Here is a 24,038-nt window from a genome sequence, read left to right on the forward strand (position 1 = left end):
CCATTCATAAGTTTCAATCATCAACAAGAGTTTACCAAAGTGTTTACATCACTTCAAAGTAAAATAAGTTTTAAAAGTCTACATCATAATTCAAGTTCTTAAAAGATAAAGGATTTGTTCCCATATCACTGCAACGAGGCGGAATATGATGAACAATCCAACAAAAGAGGCATGGAGTTAGGACTCTTAACATCTTGAAGCAAAAACCCGCAAAGCTTTCCACTAATTTCCTGAAACACATGTAAGTTTGAAAAACGTCAACAAAGTTGGTGTGAATTCATTCAGTTTTTGTGTAATAAATGGATATTGTAAAATATGAGATGTATTTGTATGAAAAGTGGTTTGTAACATAATTGGAAATCGAGATCATTAATGTTTCGTGAGAACATTAATATGTGTGACGACATAAGAAGCATCCAAACCTAGGTGATTTTTGTGCCAATTACCCTTCGACTGGGACACAAAAGCACTCTTCCGTGTGGGTCAATGTGGACCAAGAGTGGGGCTGCCCAAACCTGATAGCTCTAACCTTTCCGTTCCTTGGTCTAAACTTAGATTAATGGTGCTTACGTATACCCTATTCGCACATGATCTATTGTATCATTCCTTAGTCTAGCATACCATTTTACATATATTTCCCCCAAAAGTTTAGAAAACTAGAAAACGTTTAAAAGAGGGGACATGAACTCACTGTTTTGCGTCTTGATGCGTACTACTTCACCGGTACTCTTCTTGGTTCGTGACGTAACCTATAAGTGTTCTAAATATGTTAATCACCTAGACTTGTGATTTACTATGTACAAGTTATCCATCTTATTTATGTATTTGTTTTGTCTTAGGTGTATATATTCCAGAGTTGTCATTGTCATGATATATTTCACCAAATATATATAGTTTTGTTTACTTGTGAGTTGTATTAACAGATCCAGTTCTTCTCGCGGCTTCGTGCCTTGCACAAGTAAGATGTGCATGTCCAAGACATGTGTGGGTCGTGCCATATGTCCGAGACACGAGTTAGGTGTTTAACCAGTGGTAGAAGCATCTGTATCTAGAGTATTGTTGGTGTTGCTGGTTTTGGTTTGTTTTTTGACAAACACTTTTTTAAAAGTTAGTTATTGATGTTTTCAATCAAACTAATCAGCAGCCTTTTATAGTGTTTAAAATGGGTCTTATGGTAAATGAAAAGGTTAATCGTAATTATGATAACCTGTTTTTTTAAGGTTTAAATTTTGTCCTTTGGTTTCTTGATATTTAGTTTTATTAGCTTTGCCATGAAAACTTATTTTTGAAAGGTTTTGCATTAAAAACACGTTGTTTTAAATATAAATGTACATGTTTTCCCTCCTAGATTATTAAATGTACAGGGAATTTAAATCTGACATTTGGGCTGTTAGATCTTTCACTATATAAAATGGCGTCATACACTTCTGCAGAGTCTGATGAGTAATATATAACATAAATTGGCGTCATACACTTCTGCAGAGTCTGATGATTTAAAGCAGTGCTTTATCAAGCAAGTTGAGGAGCAAGTATATGCAGATAGGGCTACTCTTCAAGAGCTGAAGAGGTGTTTTGATGGACTACACCTTGGTATGTTCACGAGAGACCAGGTTTTCCAGAAACCTGATGGCGATGCCTTCGACTTCCATTCGTGACCTCTGTGTTGTCAGTAATATAGAGTGCGATGATAGAGACGTGGAGTTCATGGCGAAGCTCAAGGATATACATCGAGAGGTTCAACACTCGGAGTTAAAGCTAAAGTTTCTTAATTCTTGCTGTTATATATATTTTTTTTAAATTTCTGACTGTTATTGTTAGATTTGAAAGTTTCTTAGTTCAGTACTCGATGTAGGTGTTACTCTTTTAATGCCATAAATTGTAATCGTATTAATCTTTCTTGTCACATTTTACTTTTATTTATTTTAGCAGGCATAAGTATTATTATATAGTATAGATATAGAATTTGAGGATTGGAGATGATATTCATGTTGATGTTAAATTGTGCCTGAATATAGAATGCCAAACATGAAAGCACTGTTGAAGAAGAAGAAAAGTCCCTTCAAAGGGCAACGCCCTGTTAGAGACAAGTCACTGATATAGAATTCCAAACATCTATTTAAGCCTGAATAGATGTTTGGTAAGTCAATAGAGGTTTAAATCCCTCAGGTTGGTTTAAGCCTGAACAAATGTTCAAAGGGCTGCTAAAGATATAAAGCTAGATGTAAGGCTAGTAGTATTACTTGTTGGTTCTAGTGGACCCCACAAAAGAACAGATGATTGCAAAGCCAAAATAGTCTAGAATATCTGATCATGAATATAACAGTGCTTTGAAGAATCTGCTCCTCCCAATGACAAAGTCTCAACATCTGCTACTCCAAAGGTCTGCCAAAGCCAAAGTCTGCCAAAGAGAACATCTGCTTGAAAATAAAGTCTGCTGATCAAAAGGTCTACAAAGTGATTCTCTGGTGATGAAGACAAAGTCTAAAGAGGCAAAGGTTTGCTATGGCTCAACAGATGTTAAAGACCAACAAATGATATTCAACGGATGCTGCTCAACAGAGGTTATCAATGTAACAGTGCCTAGGCTAATAGCAGATGTTAGGAGTTTGTTAGGCTGTTAGATGTTGTTATACAAGTGACGTCCGCTTAGATGCTTTAGATGTTTGATTTGTACTATAAATAGAACAGTGCATGTACTATTCTATTTATCACTTTCCTCTTCACATTTTGTACGAACAGGCTGTGGGGGAGTTTGTAATTCTCATGCACATGTAAACATTGTAATTGCAATCTTTATAAAAGCATGATGATGAAAGCATTCTTCTCATTGTATGAGAAAAAGTTTATTATTCAGTTGCATATTTCCATTTATGTTTTATCTTCTTCCATTGTTATCATCTTAACTGTCACAACAATCAAAATCAGATCCTAACAATTGGTATCAGAGCTTGGTCAATCAAATTCGATCCCAGCTAATCCTGCTGAATTGGTCAATCAAAAGCATTAAAATGTTTTTAGAAAATAAAAAATCCATTCTTAAAAAATAGCTATTTTTGAAAAAAAAATTCAAAAATCCTTAAAAGTCTGTTCAAAACCACTGTTTTTAAAACCTCTGCTTGGCTAAAAATTTATCCACTGCTGAAAGGTATCCTCAGTTCTCATAACCTCTATTTATCCTAACGGTTGTTGACTTACCACTGTTCCTAACCTCTGTTGTTGCCCAACAGAGGTTTCCAAACAACTGTCATCCATTATCACAACAGAGGTTGCTGCCACGTGACAAATGTTAGCCTTCAAATCTTTTTAACTGCTGCCACGTCAGGATTCACTTTTTCACCGTGTATAAACTCTGTTTCATCCCCAAACAGAGCATTGACTGCCATCTCCAATTCAAAATTCTCAAAAGCAGTTTCCATTATCATCTTCTTCAAACCCTACTCACCTTCTTCTCGATTCATGGCTCTGATAATCAAAAACCTTCACAACTACCTCCCCAACTTTGAGAAAACTACCATAAATACCAGCTTTCACTCAATAATTGACGTTTTAACGTCATCAAAATATAAAGCAATCCTTACTGTCGATGCTCCAGTTCATACGGAAAAACTCCGACAATTTTGGGCTAATGTTGAAATTCAGTCACAAGGTAAACAACCCTATGCTATCACATCTAAAGTCGGAAAAACGCTGGTTAAAATTTCCCCATCCTCAATATCTATAATGTTTGCATTGGATGACCAGGTAGGTAAAACATCTTTTGGAAAACATGACCTTCACATAGAGTTCATTGAGAGGTAGTATGATGCTCAATTAAAGGGAGTTACTATTTTTAAACCAAACTTCCCTGCTTAGATGAAATATATTTTCCAAACTCTTTTAATTTTTTTCCCATACTCTCTTAATTTGTCTTTCTGCCAAGACCACTGCATTTAATGAGATACCACTAAAAATCCAGTATTTGGGATATGCTATTTTAACAAAATCTTATTACAATTTATCCCAATCACTGTTTTCGGACTGGTTGCAAATGTGAAGAATGTTCAAAGGGTGCAAATAATGTTTTTCTCATGTACCCAAGACTTTTAAGCTATTACCTTCAAAAACAAGTGTCATAAACAGGTTTTAAACAACGTGGAGCTTTTCAAATAAATAATCTTACAAGTAAAACTTTTATTAGACTAATGGATAAAGAGTCAAAAGTTTCCAAAACACAAACAAAGGGGGATGAGCCTATTTTAGATGCGTCCACATCTGTTGCTCAAACCTCTGTTGTTGAGCCAACAACTGCTAGTGATCATGACACCACAACCGGTGTTGTGAAACCCACCCCAACAAAAACCAAAAAGAAACTTTCCATCTCCAAAAAGCCCACCAAAACAAAACAAAATCAAAAGGGTCCTCTGGAAGATGAGATCTCAGAGGCTAACCCTATGACAACATAAAAGTCACTGGAAACCACTGTCGCTACTTCCTCATAACAAATGGTAAGATCTCCACCCAAACAAACTCCTCATGAATCCTCACAAAAGGATCATGTTGTAAGCACAGGGACACCACATCAAGAAGCAGACCTTTCACTTGAAAGTATGCTTAAAAGCCCCTCTCCCAAGGTAATGTCTCTATCCACTCCACAACCCTCTTCATCAATTCCACCCACATTCCTACCTTTGTTTGATGCAATTGAGACTCAGATACAATTCAGTTCCTCTCAACCACCCATTATTGAGAGTACACTCCCACAAGTGACCGAGTCTAAACAATCTCAATCTACCAACCCCCAAGCAACAATTGACGAGGCTACACCCCTTGAGTTTTAAGAAACTCTTGGTGGTAGTTCAAGTGGAGTAGCCACTACAACTGGTGAACCCATTGGTTTTCAGTTAGACAGTGGTTACATCTTTAAGACTCCCTTGAAGGCAACAAAGGGACATTTGATTTTGATAATTTGAAGACGTCTCTTATTATCAAAACAAATACAACCACCTCAGGTAGGGATTCAGATGATCCTATTAAATTAGGTGATGAATTGAGATACAAAGAATTGACGGATAGAATGACTTCCATGGAAGCATCTATGACTGAAATGAAAGAGATGATGAAGCAGATGACGGGGCATTCTCGAAAGTCAACCTAACACCTAGCAAATTGCCAATGAGCTGTGGAACTATGTGCAACCAATCTTCCAAGCTCAAAGGAATTTGGCTGAAATCAACCATAACACTCACATGAAACTGATTAGGAATATGGTTGATGCTAGGTATAAGGTAACACAAGTATACATAAAGGCCATTAGGGAACATTTGGTCAAAACCACTGGCTCTGCCCCTACAACATCCTTCATGATGATGATGAGAATGATTCAAAATGGGGGAAAAAGATTCATTGAGAAAATTGCAGCCTGATTCAAAAGCAAAACCAAAACCAAAGGTGCAACAAAAGCCAGAGTCTGCTTAACCAAAATCATCTGCAAAGGTATCAGAGGCTGGAAAAGAAAAAAGGATTGATGAGACCCTTAACAAGAAGGCTGAAGAAATTGCCTTAGAAAAGCAGAAGAAGCAAGATACAAAAGAAGCCAAAGCTTCCAATTTGATAAAGCAAGAACAAGATGAGCAGAAGAAAAAGGAGAATATTGGCACTTTATAAAGAAGGAAGTCTACAAGAAATGTAAGACAGCCAATCACCACCCCTCCTAAAACATCTGCCGAACCCACCAAAACTGTATCCTCGACCGAACCCAAAATACTTGTTGAACCTAAAACCAAACCTTCACCACAAAAATATTCACCACAAAAACCACCACTAAAGAAGCAAAAGAAAGCTTCACCACCACCATCACCAATTCACCCACAGATGCTGGCACAACAAATGTATCAGCAGATGCAAGCCAAACCACTGCTGATACACCAGTTGTTTCAGCAGCTGTTACCCAAACAATTGCCATGATCATTTTCTCTACACCACCAACAACTCAACCACTTCCCACACCACAAAGATTTCCTACACATCCACCTTCACCAAAACGTCCACCATCACCAAAACTCAACTTCACACGCAAAAGGAAAACTTTTGTCGTGCAAGAAGATGATGAGTAGATTAAATCACCAATCCCTTTATCATTTGTTCCCATTCAAACCACAACACTCTCATCATTTCCATCCAAATCCACTACACCTATACATCCTGCTTCACAACCATCAATCATTCCCTTGGCTACTCAGTATCTTCTGGAAATTTAGATTGTCAAAGATGAAATTGAATCATTTTTCACAACAGAGGATGCATCATAAAGATCCTTCCCATCTCTCTATGGTTATAGAACACCTAGAAACTTAGATTAATATCTAAAGTTGAAATCACAACAGGCTGAGTACATTGCAAAAGAGAAGAGCAAAGGGATAGAAGACATGAAAGTTTAGGGTATCTTGTCACATGAACTTAGCAATGTTAGCAAACTTGAAGACTTTGCTAAGGACCTGAGCAAGTCCATGTTAGAGAAGCCTATCAATGCTGAGCTTGACAAGGAACTAAGGGTGGATTATATTGAACATATCATGACTTACAAACCATACAAGATAACCAGAGCTCAATTTAAAGACTAGTCATCAGATGCTCTTAAAGAAGAGATTGAAAGAATTACCAAGATGCTCAATGATCCTTCAGTAAAGCCTACTCCATCAGATTAGAAGAAAGGCAAGCAAATTAATCCAGATAAGGCATTGAAGATGAAAAGAATGAGAGCAGAGCTTGTTGCTGTAAGTTATGGTACTGCTAGATCTATTGACAGATGGTCTGAAGCTAAGATAGTTGAGACCAACAAAAGACTGAAACAACTTAGAGTAAAAGATCCTTCAGTTTCACAAAAGCCAACATATCCTCTAATAGTTGTCATCCCTCAACAGACCCAGACATCCAAAAAGCTGATCTCAGCATCTGTTTTATCCATAGCTGTCTTGAAACAAGTAAAAAGGCAAAAGCAGACTAATGAGGCTGATGAGCAGATGTTTGAAAACATCAGAAAAGAGGGAATTAGATGCCAACTGGATTATCAGACAGATGCTGCTACTAACAAACTAGTTGCCAAACTAAGAGAAACACTTACAAAGATTGCCAGTAGGCTTAATTCACCCAACTCATCATCAATAACTCTTTAACCCAGAAAACCAACTGATCCAAAAATTGTAAAGTGGAAGTCAGATCAAATGGTAGTGTTGAGAAAGCTTAAAATGGAGAATGCATATGGTCTGGATGCATGTGATCTCCAAGATCTGTTGAATCTCGACCTAGAAAGGGATTTTGAAGACATGCTTTACATGGACTTTGAACTAAAATTCAAAGGGCAAATCAGGGAGATGTTGATGAGGAATAAAGAACATCAATAAAGAAAGGTTTTGGCATCATTTGTTCTAGGGGGATATTGTTGGATCATGTGGACGCCGCCAAAAGAACAGATAATTGAAATCCAAAATTTTCTGCATCATCTGATCAATAATAACAGTGCTTAGAAGAATATACTCCTCCTAATGGCAAATGTATCAACAACTGCTACACTCTAAGGTCTGCTAAAGCTAAAGTCTGCTGATTCAAAGGTCTGCCAAAGTGAACAATCGATGAAGACAAAGTTTGCTGATAGCAAAGGTCTGATCACCCTCTGCTGAAGAAGACAAAGTCTGATTGGGCTTTGGTGAAAGTTACAATAGCAGTTGCGGGTGGATATGTTGCTGGATCAGCAGCTGCGACATTGTTTCCAGCAGCATATGTAGCTAGGACATAACATGTAGCAAAGGAGATGTTGTTGGGTAAGAGACTCTTGATTGGCCTTTGGTGAAAGTTGTTAAGACAGGTGATCTTCATGTTTGTTGAAAGTCAAGTTGTATTGCATGTATTGATTTTTTTTCAAAGTAAAGATTTTAAATTTGTTAGTATATTCGTTTGATGTTTTACAGCTTCTGTATCGAAGTTTAATAAGCACATTTCCAACAGATATGAACATTTGGGAAAGTAATTCCTTTTTAAAAAATATATAGTGATTCGTTGTTTAATAAAATGTGGTATGAATGGTTTTCTAAAAACAACCTGTGTTTGCACATACTTTCAACCAGATATCACTATTTAAAATAGTAGTTCTCGCTTTTTATGATGAAAGGTAGTGACTACTTTGATTATTTTTTAGGCTGATTATTTCTTTAGTTGTAAATCTGAGTTCAAATGCATCAACACACAAGATTTGTGAGAATAACTCATGACTAATTTAATATTAATCAAATGAAAAACTAAACTAAAAATTACAATATCTATACACCTAGCTATACTTTCTATTAAAATGTAGTATGCCTGAATTTCTAAAAACCGCCCGTGTTTTGCACACGGGTATCACTACTAGTGTAAATATAATGACTGCAATGCTTATGTCATGCATTCCTTTCAAATTATGTAACGTTGTAGCCCAAAAATATTTTTTTAAAAGGAGTTCTAAATAAATCATGTTGAATAGGATTGTAAATAAAGTAAAACCAAGAATAACTAAAACTTGGATTCCCGACACTTCAAAGCAAGACCCAAAAACTTTTTCTCTACCTATTCCATTTGGGTGTGTAAGCAATATTAAAGAGTTTCTTGAGGAGAAGCAAAGATTCAAGTGTGGGTGTATTTGATATGCACCAAATGCAACATATAAATTTTATCAATAAGGTATAGAATAAACCCTTTTTAGTACTAATGTTGGAAAAAATGTGTTTCTTTGTATACTTTTGATTTTCAGGATTAAAAGATCTTAAATGTACAAAAGGAACAAATTAACGACAAAAACCAACATAAATACAGAAGAAGGGAAGTTGATACATTATACAAACCCAAGCACATGGTCATGCCACAAAGGCATGGGGTCATGCCCCACTCTAGATTCCTTGAAGAAAAAGACAAACAGAAGCAGACAAGAGCCATGGGGCCGTGTCCCATTGACATGGGCCATGGTCAACTCCCACATTTATAGAATCTTGGATAGTACAACAAGTACATGGGCCACAGGGTCGTGCAAGCATACGGACTAACACAACTCATTAAATGAAGACAGAGAAGAAAGGGGCATGGGGCCGTGTAAATCGCCTGTTTCCAACTATAAATAGGGGTGCATGGTTCAATTGCAATCCATCCCTTGGCAAACCACTTCTCCCACTTCTAGCATCATTTGGCAACCTTTTCTTACCACTTCAACACCATCATTCACCTCAAGACGAAATACAATAAATCATAAGACAAGCACAGGGTCGTGCCACAAAGGCATAAGGTCATGCCCCACTCTAGATTCCTTGAAGAAAAAGACAAACAGAAGTAGATAAGAGCCACGGGGTCATGTCCCATTGACATGGGCTGTGGTCAACTCCCACATTTGTAGAATCTTGGATAGTACAACAAGTACATGGGCCACGGGACCGTGCAAGCATACAGACTAACACAACTCATTAAATGAAGACAGAGAAGAAGGGGGCATGGGGCCGTGTAAACCGTCTGTTTCCAACTATAAATAGGGGTTCTTGGTTCAATTGCAATTCATCCCTTGGCAAACCACTTCTCCCACTTCTAGCATCATTTGGCAACCTTTTCTCACCACTTCAACACCATCATTCACCTCAACCATTCGAGTTTGAAGTGTGTAGTAGTCTCGGGATCCAAGATCGATCGTAAGGCCTTTGTCAAACTATGGACATGCTTGGCTAATCTCTTACATCACTTGCTGAAGACAAAATATTTTATGTATTACTTTTGATTTCCAATCTTTGGTTAACTTTAGTTGGATTTGTTTTAATGACTTTAATAACTTGTTTTTTTATATTGAAAGTGAACTTTATTCTCTCATCTCTTCATGTTTTGTTGATTCACTCATTCATGTCTTTACGGTCTATATAAAGCTTATTAACTGCCTGAAAGGGGGTTAGAAGGGTGGTTTGGGTAAAGTTCTTGCCTCGTTCAATGTATAGATCCCGCGAGGACTTGATTTAAGCTTATTAGGAATTCCTTTGAGGAAGATAGCATAAAATCAGGGAAAATAAGAATGGCTTGAATCCTTTATAAATAAACTACTATTAAAACTTTAACCCGGCCTTACGCAAGTGTATCTCTGCTGACTCAGACCAGTATGGCTGTGGGTAACGTTGCCTCCAAAAGAGGAACATGCCACATTTTGCATTAATAACTTACTTAATTATCTATTAACATTCCTGCCTTGTGGGACTGTATCCCTGCTGACTCAGACCAATATGTCTGAGGGGAGCGTTGTCTCTAAAAGAGGGACATGCCACTATAACTAAGATAATCTCTTAAAAAAACCCAAAGTGTGGAAATCATCAAAGGATACGTAAAAGATACGTTGGTACCAAGTGATTCTATCTTGCCTATTTGTTTCTTTTATTACTTTAGTTTCTTTCTTTATCTTACTATTAAAAATCTTTTCTCAAAATTTGGTTAGATTAGACATTGACGATATTCCGGTATTACAAGCTCTTGTGTCCTTAGATGACCTCGGTATCTTACCGTCACTATACTACGCCAACGATGGGTGCACTTGCCCTAGCGTGTTGTAGTGAGCGATAGTGTTATATCATGTTTTATAAATTTAAAGCTTGATAAACGAGTGAATAGTGCTTAAAAATATATTAAAAATCGTACACCCTCACCTCATGTCAATAATCAATTATGAAAAAGACATACGATATAGGTAATGAGAAATAAGATTACATACCATTAAGTTTAAAATGCTTGATATATTTACTACTTGGCCCTAGAGGTGTACAAAAAAACCGGTTTTAGACTTGTAACTTCACCGGCTTTTTAAACCGGTTTTAGAACCAAACCGAACCGGCGGTTGGTGATCGTTACTATTCTTGATCTGAAAAACCGGTTAATAACCGAAACCGGTTTTTAAAAACCCGGTTAAACGGGTTAAAAACCACATTTTTTGGCAAAAACCGGTTAAAAACTGATCCCAACCGGTTACACCGGTTATTGTTTTGGACTTGAAAAACCGGTTAGTAACCGAAACCGGTTATTAAAAAACCGGTTTTTGTTTTGGATGAAAAAACCGGTTTGGTTAAAAATCGGACCGGTTTAAAAAAACGATTTGTACACCTCTACTTGGCCCCACACCTTGCCCACCTATAGACAATGTTTAGAAACCAGGACCGGTTGGACCGGAGACCGGAGCCCTAGGCGGTCTGGTTCACTATATTGGACCTGCTTAGCACGTAACCGGCCGGCAGGATCGGTGGCCGGCGGCCAAACCGGAAATTCGTTGAAAAGCAGCGGTCGGGCCGCTAGTTAAGGTGTCATTTGTGTTCGCCAGTAGTCAGGAATTAGGTAAAAAGCGGCGTTTTCGCTGGAGATGTTAATGTCCAAGTTAGACAGAAGGTAGTTGTAAGAAATAGTGTAGGGTCTGAATAGAAACCTTGTATTGATGTTGATTCAGATGAAGTTGACATTCTGGAGGAAGGATTTATGGTTGAAGGTTACTGAAAGAGATGGAGTAGAAAATGAGGCTAGGGTTACGTAACATATAATGTGAGTTATGGGCTGGGGTTAAGGGCTATTGGATTTTGGCCCATGTATTTAATTGTCTGACTTTTTAAATTTCTAAATTGTAATGAATTAGAATTATCATGTTCAAACTTAACTGAATATTTAGTTTATGTTTAAAAATATTATATACATTTCGTATTTTGTATATTAGTTATATGTTACTTTTTATATTTTTTTACTTAATATTAATTAGGAGAAGTAATGTAGAGTTATTTTTATATTTTTAATATTTATATAAATTTATGGTAACATCCGGTTCTTAAATCTGGTCCGACCGATCCGACCAGTCCGAACAATGAACCGGTAACACGTCCGGTTCATTGTCCGGTCCGGTTATAAAAACATTGCCTATAGGTCAAAGAAAAGTTTTGATAAATCAAACTTTATAATTTGAATATATCATCTCAACATACAATTCCTTTGATTTTACCATTATGAATTTTATTCATTACCCCTCAAAACCACAATAAGAATTCAAGACCTCGATATATATTTTTGTGGTCGAGATATAATAATGCAAACTTCAAGTGATTACATTAAGACTTTTGGTGGGTAACCTTATGTGAAATTGATATAGTTGAATGTCCTACAAGAAACTTCGCTAACATAAAAGAATATTCAAATGCTATATAGTGTTAGATTCAGAAAAAAATATGTATATCTTGACGACTTGCATTCAGTTCGATTTTCTCTTCGGTTTTGTTCTTATCCGTGAAAAGAATTCTTTTTGCAAAGGCCTCTACCCTGCGTTTTGCTATATTTCGGTCATTGGAATTTTGAAAACAAATTTTCACGTCACCTTCAAATTCATACTCATTCTTCAAAAGTTGTTGGCATGGTTGCAAAAGTCGCTAGGCGCTCCCTAATCAGTCGACCGGGGAGTTGAGAGTACTCGGCCTAGGCGGAGAGTACTCGGGGAGTACTCGGACATGTTAAATTATAAAGAAATTAGTTTTTGGAAATTAAATATATGTTAAATAACATAAATTTACTAATATCTATAACAAAATAAGTGAAAATGATATTCATTCTTTAATATGATAGGCATAGAAATTATGTAGTATTATTTTTTAAGTCAAACTCGGCTCGAGTTGACCTACTAGATATGATTTTGGCCGAGGTTGACCGTGTTTGACCAATTCCGAGTAATTAGACGGAGTCAAAGAAAGTCGGCCCGGCAGCTTACCTTGTAGCGACTACACTGAGAGTACTCGGCCTTGGAAACCTTGTTTTACAACCATGCTTGTTGGGTATCAGTGTCACTGTCATTTTAAACTTCCCATTTTTGTACACATACGAGTGATTTTCCATCCCATTGTACTAGGAAAGTTTGACATTCAAACCTTTTATGTGGTTCGCTTGGTGCTATATAAATTTTGTGACATTTTTCTCCGAAAGCATCTTGACAATTTCACTTTTCGTTTATGTTAGGTCATCTCTACTACTAAGCAAACCTTTTCGACTCAGTAACTTATAATATCACTAATTTCAACAAAAAGAGGCAAATCCCAAACAAAAGTACAATTTTAAAACGTTCGTGTCATGTTCTTTATCAAGTGGCGTAAGCACTCTATTCCTTGACGTCCTTCCTGTAGCTCAGAGAATAAAAGACAATGTAAACAAAGTATTCATAGGAAGACACAGATCTAAATAAAGCAGGTTATGGTTTAGAACCCTGAACCCGAACCAAAACCATAATGGACCTGAACCTCCTTTTGCTTTGAAAAGGTTGGTTCGCGGGTTTTAGAATTCTCAAAAAAAAAGAAAAAAAGAAAAAAAAAACCGGTCTGGGCCGGTTTGGGTTCTGGCATGTGGGCATTGAAATAAAACCACAAGAGCCGACTTTTAACAATAATAATACTTTGTTAGTTAAATAGTGATCATATTTGAAACAACACTCCATGCTCAAATACTAATTATAAATTTTAACCATTCCTACTCTAAAACAAAATTTAAACTCGAAAATAAACTTTATCGTAAAAAGATAAGAAGATCGAAATAAGAAAAGATAACAGAATCGAAACCGGAAAAATATAAGTTTATAGAGATAACTGAATCAAAAAGAAGAAACAAGACCCAACACATGAAGGTAGCTCTGAAAATGTTGGTGGGAGCTTTCCGGTAACTTTGGTAACTTGAAAAAGCGGTAAAAGTAAAACCCTAGTCTTTTATTCAGGGAAGTGTTAAAATCTTTTGGATTTTTTTACATTGTTGGATTGTCCGTTTGTTATATACCATACTAGCTTATCAAACTGTGTATTACACAGGTTGATTATAAAAAAAATGTAAATCATGAATTTTTATATGGTTATTATTAGTGAAATGGCTTATTACATAAAATGTGAAAAACGCTACACTTTCAGCTATCCAAATGTATTTTCTTAACTTTTCACTTCTCTTTGGAGTCACTATAATCCATCTTATTATATACGGGTGTAAAACAGTAACACTAACAAATTAAAAATAATGATGATAAGAGTGTAAGTGTTTTTAAAAATAAATTGAAAATTATAAAGTTGTGACAAATGAATTGTAATTAAATTCTACTATGTATACTAATGATATAATAAATACTTTGATATAGATTGTGTTTTAGGAAATAGGGAAAATAAAATGAGATTAGGGGTGTTCAAAATCGGATTATCCGGTTTTCGGATATCCGAAAACCGGATATTCAAAAATATCGGATAATGAATATTAATCTCCGTTTGGATATCCGAACCCGTATGGCCGTATCCGAAAATCGGATATCCGAAATTTCGGATCCGAATTCATAAAAAATAAAAAAATTCGTTTCATACGTAGATTAAACCTAAACCTATATTCGATTTTCCAAATTTTCAACGTTAAAAACAACAAATTTTTATAGATCCACACCCGAATTCGATTATTTATTATTTTCTAACTATATTTCAAACTAAACATAGTGTCCATATATTATATATATTTATAAAAAAATATTAGTTTTTTGATATTGGATAATCCGATCATCCGAAAATTTTAGAAATCCACATCTGAATTCGAAATTCGGATATTTCGAATACGGATTTTTGGATATTTCAGATTCAATTTCGGATCCGGATTTTTTCAAAACCTGTAAATGAGATAGAATATCAACCTACTATAGAAAATATTACGTACTAAAAAAATCATACAATAAATAAAATATGTGTTTAAAAATGAGACTAAAGTTTTTTCTAAAACAATAACTTTTGGTGTCAAAGACAATTTCTTTAAATGGTAGTCTGCGTTATTTAAATTAAAATTTTATGATACTATATAACATCTTTGTTTAGCATGATGATAAGTAATTTAAATTGATTTAAATTAAGTTTAATATTTAACGATTAATGTTAGTTACACGTGGGCAAAAACGAATTTGAATGTGAAACCAAATCCAAATTTTCCTTAATTTCAAATCTGAAATATTTGAAAGCTGATATATTTTTGATATCTCGTATATTGTAGATTTGGATTCAGATATAATTTGAAAAAACATTGGATATTTCGAATATCTGAATTATCCTATATATATTTATTAAACTATTAAATAATAAATATTAATTAGGAATTTTAGATATTGCGTATATTTCAAATAATTATTTTAAACAAATAAGATGTTTAGGGTATCTGAAATAGCTTTGTTAAACTCTATCATAGAATTTAAATAAATCTTGAACAATATTTTGTTTCATATTTTCGAATAGTTCATTTCGCTATCCAAATCCGTATCCCAAGTTTCAGATATCCTAACTTTGGATACAAATTCAAATAGTGAAACGGATATCCAAAATTTTCGGATGTCCAAAATCCTATTAATGTAACAGTAATATTTTAACCGAAACTGACCTGCGTATCACCACCGGAATCATGCTCCTCTTTGTTATACCTTGGGACCATTATATAGTTGAAGGAGTCTAATCTAGTGATAGAAAACCTTCAACTACCAACCTTTCCCGTAACTTTTCTGTATCGTATAATTATGCATCTCGGGTCTTTATTCGTTGTATCACAGCCAACGATGAACATCACGTGATCAGGCTCTTTCACATTTTTCTTCCCTTTTTAGGTGTAGGTTGCGTCTCCTTTTCGGCAGGAGGATGTTAAGGAATCCCACTTATCACTAGTATCTTTGCATTACTATTTTCTAAAAAAAGGTCCAACGTCCATCACACATAGTATTGGGAATTAATTCCCTTTGGGACCGAAATTGGAGAGTATAGCCTCTTTAATTACATCCTTGAACCGTATTTTAAAAATCATTCAACCCACTAACAATGTATTTTCCAGATCCATTTTATTTGTAGGGTTTCTTATCCTAATTTCCCATCCTAACTCTTATGAAAGGGAACATATTCACAGATTCAAGGCCGACCTTGGAGCAAGATATTTTAAACTTGTTTGGGATAGTAATTATGGCTTCAATTAGGGGTTGTGGAGAGAGAGCAAGATCAGGACATTCTTCTCCAGAGATCTTTAAGATAATGCTGACCACACGGGTAAAGACAACAACCAAGTAAGATCCCTGGTATTTTTATTTGAAACCTTTGATGTGTATTCTTCATTGATTAGAGATTTCATAATTTGTCTTCGGAAAACAAACAAAGTATAGTTAACCAAAATCCCGTACCATTAAACCCATACGTAGAACCCATAGTTTGTAGAGTTAAGGTTATGGTAATGGATAATCACTTCACGGCTCATTGGAAACCTATGAACCCATCCTACAATACCCGTTAACAACCCAACCGACCCATATGTATATGGTTTGGTTCTGGGTTTGACAACACTCGAGGTTTCTAATATCAATTTATAAAGCAACCCTAAGTTAACCATTCCTACTTCAAAACAAACTTTAAACGATATGTTAACTTCTGAAAAATAAGTCCGGTCAACATTGTGAAAAGTTCGTTCACAAGTACGAACTTATAATCACAAGTCCGTAACCATAATCGTGCACTTTGAGAACAAGTCCATATATAACCACCCTAAACGAACTTGATTACAAACAAGACCGATATAACTTTGTTTGATTTTCTTAATCAACTTCGTTTAATTCTTATTTTGTGAGATAAATATGTTTTTACTTGAAGAAGACTCCATTGTGAACGTTCATCAAATAATTCCTTTCACAGAGTTTTGGTTATGGTAATGGATATATAATCACTTCACGGTTCGGTTCCGGTCTATACATGGAGAATCTGCATGTGAAAAACACCCATCATTTAGGAGGTTTCCAAATATAGAAATCTATGATCCATAGTCTGTTTACATGGTTTTGAATGATTTATTTAATTCCAAGAATCGGACTATTTGATTTATCCATTCTGTCTAAAACCCATGCATGAACCCATGCCAATACCTGTTAACAACCTCGACCTATATGTATACGGTTTAACAATACCCTCTAAACGGTTTTGTTTCCAACTATCGCCCACCCCTTTAGTTAAATAGTGATCATATTTCAAACAACACTCCAGGTTCAAATACCAATTATAAATTTTAACCATTCCTACTCCAAAACAAACTTTAAACTCGAAAATAAACTTGATTTAAAAAAGATAACAAGATCAAAATCAGAAAAGATAACTGAATGGAAACCGGAATAATATACATTTATAGAGATAACTAAATCAAGAAGAAGAAACAAGACACAATATATAAAGGTAGCTCTGAAAGTGTTGGTGGGAGCTTTCCGATAACTTAGGTGGTGGGAGCTTTCGGGTAACTTGGGTAACTTGAGAAAGCAGTAAAAGTAAAACCATATTCTTTTATTCAGGGAAGTGTTAAAATCTTTTGGATTTTTTACATTGTTGGATTGTCCGTTTGTTATGTATTATACTAGCTTATCAACTCGTGTATTACATAGGTTAAATATAAAAAAATGTAAATCATGAATTTTATATAGTTATTATTAATGAAATGACTTATTACATAAAATGTGAAAAAGCTACATTTTCATCTATCCAAATATATTTTCATGACTTTTCACTTCTCTTTTGAGTCACTATAATCCATCTTATTATATACGGGTGTAAAAAAGTAACATTAACATAATAAAAATAACGATGATAAGAGTCCAAATGTTTTTAAACATAAATTGAAAGTTTTGAAGCTATGACAAATGAATTGTAATTAAATTCTACTATGCATACTAAAGATATAATAAATACTTTGATATAGATTGTATTTTAGGAAATAGTGATAATGAGATGAGATATGAATATCAACCCACTATAAAAACTATTATGTATTAAAAAAATCATACAATAAATAAAATATGTTTTTAAAAATTAGGACTAAAGTTTTTTAAAACTATAACTTTTGGTGTCAAGACAATTTCTTTAAATGGTAGTCGGCATTATTCAAATTAAAATTTTTGATATTATATAACATCTTTGTTTAGCATGATGATAAGTTATTTAAAATGATTAAAATTAAGTTTAATATTAATAGTTAATGTTAGTTAGGGGTGGGTAAAAAAATTAAATCTGAAACCAAATCCAAATTTTCCAAAATTTTGAATTCGGATATCTCGTATATTGAAGATTCGATTCAGATATAATTTAAAAAAAACATTGGATATTTCAGATATCCGAATTATCCTATATATTTTTATTAAACTATTAAATAATAAAGATTAATAAGGAAGTTTGGATATTTTGTATATTTCAAATAATTTTTTAATCAAATAAGATATTTCGGGTATCCGAAATAATTTTTTTATACACTATTAAACAATTTAAAAAAATTCTTAAACAATAATTTTTTTTTCATTTCGATTAGTTTATTTCACTATCCAAATCTGTATCCCAACTTTCAGATATCCTAACTTTGGATACAAATTCAAATAGTGAAACGGATGTTCGAACTTGAACTCCCCTAGATCTTGTGTATAATGATGGTGGGTGGGGGGGGGGGGGAGTGTATTTCAAACAAAAAAACATAGGCTTTTCTTTAAGTTTGCCCAACAGTGATGATTTGTGAGGCATAAAAGTATGTTAAGGATGACATGATGGTGAAACGGATATCCGAAAATTTTAGATGTTTGAACTTGAACTACCTTGGATCTAGGGTATAATTAGGGGGGTGGGGGGAGAGGGGGGGGGGTATATTTCAACAAAAAAATATAGGATTTTTTTTTTTTTAACTTTTGACTTGTTGTGATGATTTGTGAGGCATAAAAGTGTCTTAAGGAGGCCATGATGACATTGGGCATAAAAGTCTTTTAGTAGGTGTAGGGGCCACAACAGAAAGCTAGATTGATAAAAGGTTAAAAACTCAAATGTTCTATTTAAACTTTGTGTAGTGAGACAATTGAAAGTTTCGGTTTGAAACCTAAATACCACAAACTAAACCAAACTGCTGTTTCTTAGGGGGTGTTTGTTTTTTCTTCAAACATCTTCAAGGGAGCTAATGTCTGCAGGCGCGCAAACGTTACCCTTGAAGACTATTTGTTTTAAAAAAAAAGATCTGAAAATGGCTTTTTTCAGCTTTAAAAAAAGCTATCACAATCTTTCTTCAAACATCTCCACAAAAAAACTAACTCTCTCATCTTCAAAGAAAACCCCTCCTCCCTCAAAACTGACCACCACCGCTGCTCTAAGGTCGCGCCGGCCGTCGCCTCAGTCGGCATCATCATCATCATCGTCATCATCATCGTGTCATCATCATCATCATCGGTCGGCCGGAGAACCTCGCCGGCTCCGTCGTGTTCTTGTACAACCTTCTTCTTCTTCGATTCCATAAACGCCTTTGACAAATGAACAAGAGATTCGAGGTCTGCTGTCGTCATCAATGGTGAACAAGCCTACAAAACTTGTAGTTAATTTTGATGTAAACACACTGATGTTATTGGCGAGAATATAAGCTATTACTTTAGGACTTTTTGAAGGTACTTTATTATTAGATATATGAACAATTGGGGCTTTTAACTTTTTGTTTGATTCCGATACATTTTAACTGTAGAAATGATGATGTTGAGTGATTTTCAGGATCATAATTTAGGTTATAAAGTGAGAAGTGTTTAGTTGGAGTAGAAGAAGGTGAAATTGATACCTAATTGGAATGTGAATTCAGTTTAGTTTAATCGATAATTTTGGAATTTGGGGAATTGGGTTGCACATTTTGGATGTTGAATGTGTAGTTGAGGTAATTTGTTTAGGATGTTTTAATTTGGAAAATAAAACAAAGTTCATGTAGTTTGTACAGACAGTATCAATTTATAAAAACAAACAGTCTTATATTTTCAGCTTGAAGAGCTTCAGACCACATCTTCAGTTGCAGACATGAAAACAACAGATGAAATCAGCTTGCAGATAGTTTATGTCTGCAAAAACAAACAGCACCTTAGTTGCACACTTACTGTTTATTGCAGAAAGTTTTAAACCGAGCCTTTTGAAAGTTTTATTTAGTATTGCATTATTTTTGTGAGACCCATTTTAACTGAATCATGTTTTTTTATTGCATTATTGACCAGAGTTGACGAAGATCTACTCGAAAAGGTTTCGCTTGTATACAAACTTCGGATACGAATTTGGATAGTGAAATGAACTATTCTAAAATCTAAAACAAAATTTACTAATTAAGAATAGAGTAAAATGCACGAATACTCCCTGTGGTTTGGGGAAATTTCACATTTAGTCCCCAACTTTTCAGAATTACACTCTTAGTCCCTGTGGTTTGACAAGTTGTTACTCGGATAGTCCCCAAAGCGGATGGAGGTTAGTTTTTCTGGTTAAGTGGGTGTGAATTGTGAAATGACAAGGACTATCCGAGTAACAACTTGTCAAACCACAGGGACTATCCGAGTAACCTTCATCCGCTTTAGGGACTATCCAAGTAACACCTTGTCAAACCACAGGGACTAAGAGTGTAATTCAGAAAAGTTAGGGACTAAAGGTGAAATTTCACCAAACCATAGGGACTATCCGTGCATTTTACTCTTAAGAATATTTTACATTGTTTAATAGTTAAATTTTTTTTTTGATACCCAAAATATTTGTAATATATGAAATATCTGAAATTCCTAATTAGTATTTATTATTTGATGGTTTAATAAAAAAAATATAGGATAGTTTGGATATCTGAAATATCAGAAGTTTTTTAAAATTATTATTCGAATCTGAATCTGAAATATACGAGATATCCGAAATATATTAGCTTTCGGATATTTCGGATTTGGAATTTTGCACGCCCCTAACTAGATACGTGTCTACCCATGGATACTTTACTTACAATGTATTTTATTTTCCGAGTTACAGGAAGGAAGTTAAGGAATAGAGTGGGTTACACCACTTGATAAAGAACATGACAAGAACGTCTTAAAAGAATGCATTTTTGTTTGAGATAGTGATATTATAAGTTGCTTCAAGAATTTAAACTTTTTGACCGGAGTTGACGAAGATCTAGTCGAAAAGGTTTTGCTTAGTTAGCAGAGATGTTTTCCAAGGAAAATGTCACAGAGTTTATACAATAGCAAGCGAACAACACAATATGTTTGAAAGTCTAACTTCCCAAGAACAAGGTGATGGATCATTACTCGTTTGTGTATGAAAGTGGGAAGTTTAAAAGGACAATGCATTGCTGCTCAACGCAAACTATAGGATGATGAGTGAAAAATAACTATATACGTTTTTGGAAGGTATGTGTCATCCATGTCGTAATATACAACTTTTGAAGCATGAGTATGAATCTGAAGGTGAAGCAACTTTTTTTTTTTTTTTAATTTCTGAAGACCGAAAGAAAGCACAACGCAAGGTAGCGGCCTTTGAGAAAAAAATATAATTTTCACATATACCAACGAAGCCGGAAAGTGAAAATAGGGGTGTGTATTTAACACGAATTTCATGGGTTTAGGTTTAATCTAAAAGGATTCGGGTTGGTTTAAGGTTGAACCAGAGAATCCATTTAGCTAAACGGACGAGGTTCATATCAACCCGAAGGCTTGACATGATATATATTTGTGTCATATTTTGGTTCATAATATGTATGTCTAATACAACTTCGGGTTTGCGTTGTGTTTGGTTTCATATAAAATTTTTGGATTTGGATTGGGCCCGTCAAGCCGCAAATACGACCCCTGTAGAACCCGTAAGTGGAAGCTTTTGATTATTTAAACTAGCACAAGAACACACACTCCTAAGAAAAAAAATGCAACCAACTTTACTATCGAATACCTATAATTGATGACTCATCCTCTAAAAATACAGTGAATGATAACTCTAATAAGGCTAAGAGGTTTGGTTCCTCCTTCTCCCGTTCTCCGGCGTTCACCTCAATGACACATTACCATCCCCTTCTATTCCCCAAACCAAGGGTGTAGTTCCCTTTCCTCCTCTCTTCCCTTTCCATTTTTTTTGTATATTTTTTATTTAATCTATTTTATTTATAAATAGTATCCTTTTACTCGTTTAATTTTTAAAATAAAAATAATTAACATATTTTTAATTTAAATTAAACTTTAAAACATTAACGTATATAACTAAATTCTAAGTTGTATTATTTAAAGCTAAAACAAATTTGAGAGGACTTTCTAAAATTAAAACTAAATTTTAAGATGTATTATTTAAAACTGAAACTAATTTGAATGGTGTTTTTAAAACTAATACCCGATTCTAAAGGTAATGACTTATAAGTTTGTTAGACATAACATATACCATGTTCATTTAATAGCAAACTAACCTATCCTTTGACTACACCTTAGAAATTTAACCTTCACTCTCTTGTATAGAGAGATATCTTACCATTAGGGATGAGTTCGGTACCGAACTAAAGTACCGATCCTGAAAAGTGTAAAAAGTTGGTACCGTATACCAAAAGTTGCCGCTACGGTACAAAAATTCAAAAGTAAACTAACCCAACATATCGTACTGCCCAAACAAGTACCGATCCTAAAAAGACTTAAAAGGTGGGTACTAAATTAATACCAATACAATTCGTTACCAAATCTTCATCCCTACTTACCACCATACCATATTCCTTGGAGCCACTTATACACAGTATCATTTAAGTAGTTGGTCCAACATTTTTAGTTAGTAGAATATGATTTGAAATTAAATCTTTTTAAAAATTCTAAAATCATGGTTAAAGATACTGGTGGGATTATTTTTTTTTTTTAATTTCTCATTTGGAGTTCGTTAAGGTGTATTATTTAAAGCTAAAACAAATTTGAGAGGAGTTTCTAAAATTAAAACCAAATTCTAAGATGTATTATTAAAACTGAAAATGGTGTTTTTAAACTAAAACCCGATTCTAAAGGTATTATTTAAAACTGAAGCAAACCTAAGGGTTTAAAAGTTATAAAATAAACACTTAACCTCCTTCTTCCTTCAACAAAAAAAATAATATAAACACAGTAATACAAAATTGCACCACTATTGAAGCTTCAAAATATAAGTGGAAAAACATACCGGTATTAAAGTTTAGGAAAACGTCATAACTGTTAAGGAGAAACTTGAAGATAAGCTTGAACTAAAAAATGAAATATGAGAAGAAAAAAAGGAATTAGCAGAGGCGATATATAATGTGTATACTCCAAGTGCACAGAAATATCTTAAACAAAATGGTAGAGAAAAGAAAACTCAAATCAATTTGCAAAACAGAAACTAACCCATATCTTAAACAAAATGATAATAGAGAAGAGAAAAACTCAAATCAATTTGCAAAACAGAAACTAACCCATAAAGTAGAATACAAGGCAGAATCAATAATTCGAATTTAGAGTTAAAGTATTTCTTATTACATAGGTTAAAGTATACATTTAAATTGAAGGAAAAAAGACGAACATATACTAAATCTATTAATTTACTTTTCAGAATAAGGGATTTAACATCCATTATATCATCAATCAAATCTGATTATGAAAAACTAGAAGCAAAATAATGGTCTACTTGACTATCATCTAAAAAAAGTTGTAAAAACCACTTGTTTGTTATCAATCAAATCTGATATGAAAAATTAGAAGCAAAATAATATATGGTCTAATTGACTATCATCTAAAAAAAGTTGTAAAAACCACTTGTTTGTCATAAATTTTCTGTTTAGCTATTGTTTGCTTCATCTTCTTCATTTAGAATTATATAAAAATGAGTACAAGTGAGTTATTGTTTCTTTTTGGTACCTCATCCACGAAGTAGAACAAATCTGGTACTTTAGAGTTTTCGGAAGTAAACGACGGTGTCATTGCATCGCCGGAAAGTCGAGAAAAGGGTAACTATATGCTTTTGTCGTGTAAACGGAGGTTGTAGTGAGAGAGAGAGAGAGAGAGAGTTGAGATGGTGTTGTGAATGGAGACAACTCCTTGTATATGTTTATAAAGACAACTTTTTTACCCTTGCAACATTCGTACCTCATGCTTTTGATGTGAAGCCTGATTTTTAACAGGTTACTTGTATTGTATTGATCACATGTTGCATCAATTGGTAGTGACTTACAAGTTTGTTAGACATAACATATACCATGTTCATTTA

At 34.3% G+C, this 24,038-nt stretch overlaps 1 protein-coding gene across 6 annotated transcripts; it reads right to left on the reverse strand.

Annotated features, from left to right (window-relative positions):
* Positions 1-23,838, reverse strand: LOC110895677. Of its 6 annotated transcripts, XR_002567301.1 has the most exons (4): positions 23,690-23,838; positions 22,980-23,040; positions 15,418-16,769; positions 13,036-13,157 (listed from the first exon to the last, which is right to left on the reverse strand). XR_002567301.1 is itself a non-coding variant. In XM_022143004.1 (3 exons), exons 1-3 carry the CDS (start codon positions 23,750-23,752, stop codon positions 13,057-13,059), a joined length of 225 nt encoding a protein of 74 aa, XP_021998696.1. In that variant the 5' UTR covers positions 23,753-23,838; the 3' UTR covers positions 13,036-13,056. The 6 variants fall into 6 exon arrangements, 3 of the variants coding, with proteins under 3 accessions (XP_021998696.1, XP_021998695.1, XP_021998694.1); XR_002567303.1 differs by lacking the exons at positions 13,036-13,157; positions 15,418-16,769 and adding an exon at positions 1-230; XM_022143004.1 differs by lacking the exon at positions 15,418-16,769.
* Positions 23,839-24,038: the final 200 nt, after the last annotated feature.

Source organism: Helianthus annuus, chromosome 12 (assembly GCF_002127325.2).
Source record: "Helianthus annuus cultivar XRQ/B chromosome 12, HanXRQr2.0-SUNRISE, whole genome shotgun sequence".
NCBI lineage: Eukaryota > Viridiplantae > Streptophyta > Magnoliopsida > Asterales > Asteraceae > Helianthus > Helianthus annuus.

What these genes read in the sequence shown, in the direction of transcription:
- LOC110895677 (XM_022143002.1), bottom strand. Translation starts at nt 23,752, where the DNA reads ATGACACCGTCGTTTACTTCCGAAAACTCTAAAGTACCAGATTTGTTC. An exon ending in TGTTCTACTTCGTGGATGAG is followed by an intron (nt 19,379 to 23,689) that starts GTACCAAAAAGA and finishes CAAGTTTTGTAG; the next exon opens with GCTTGTTCACCATTGATGAC.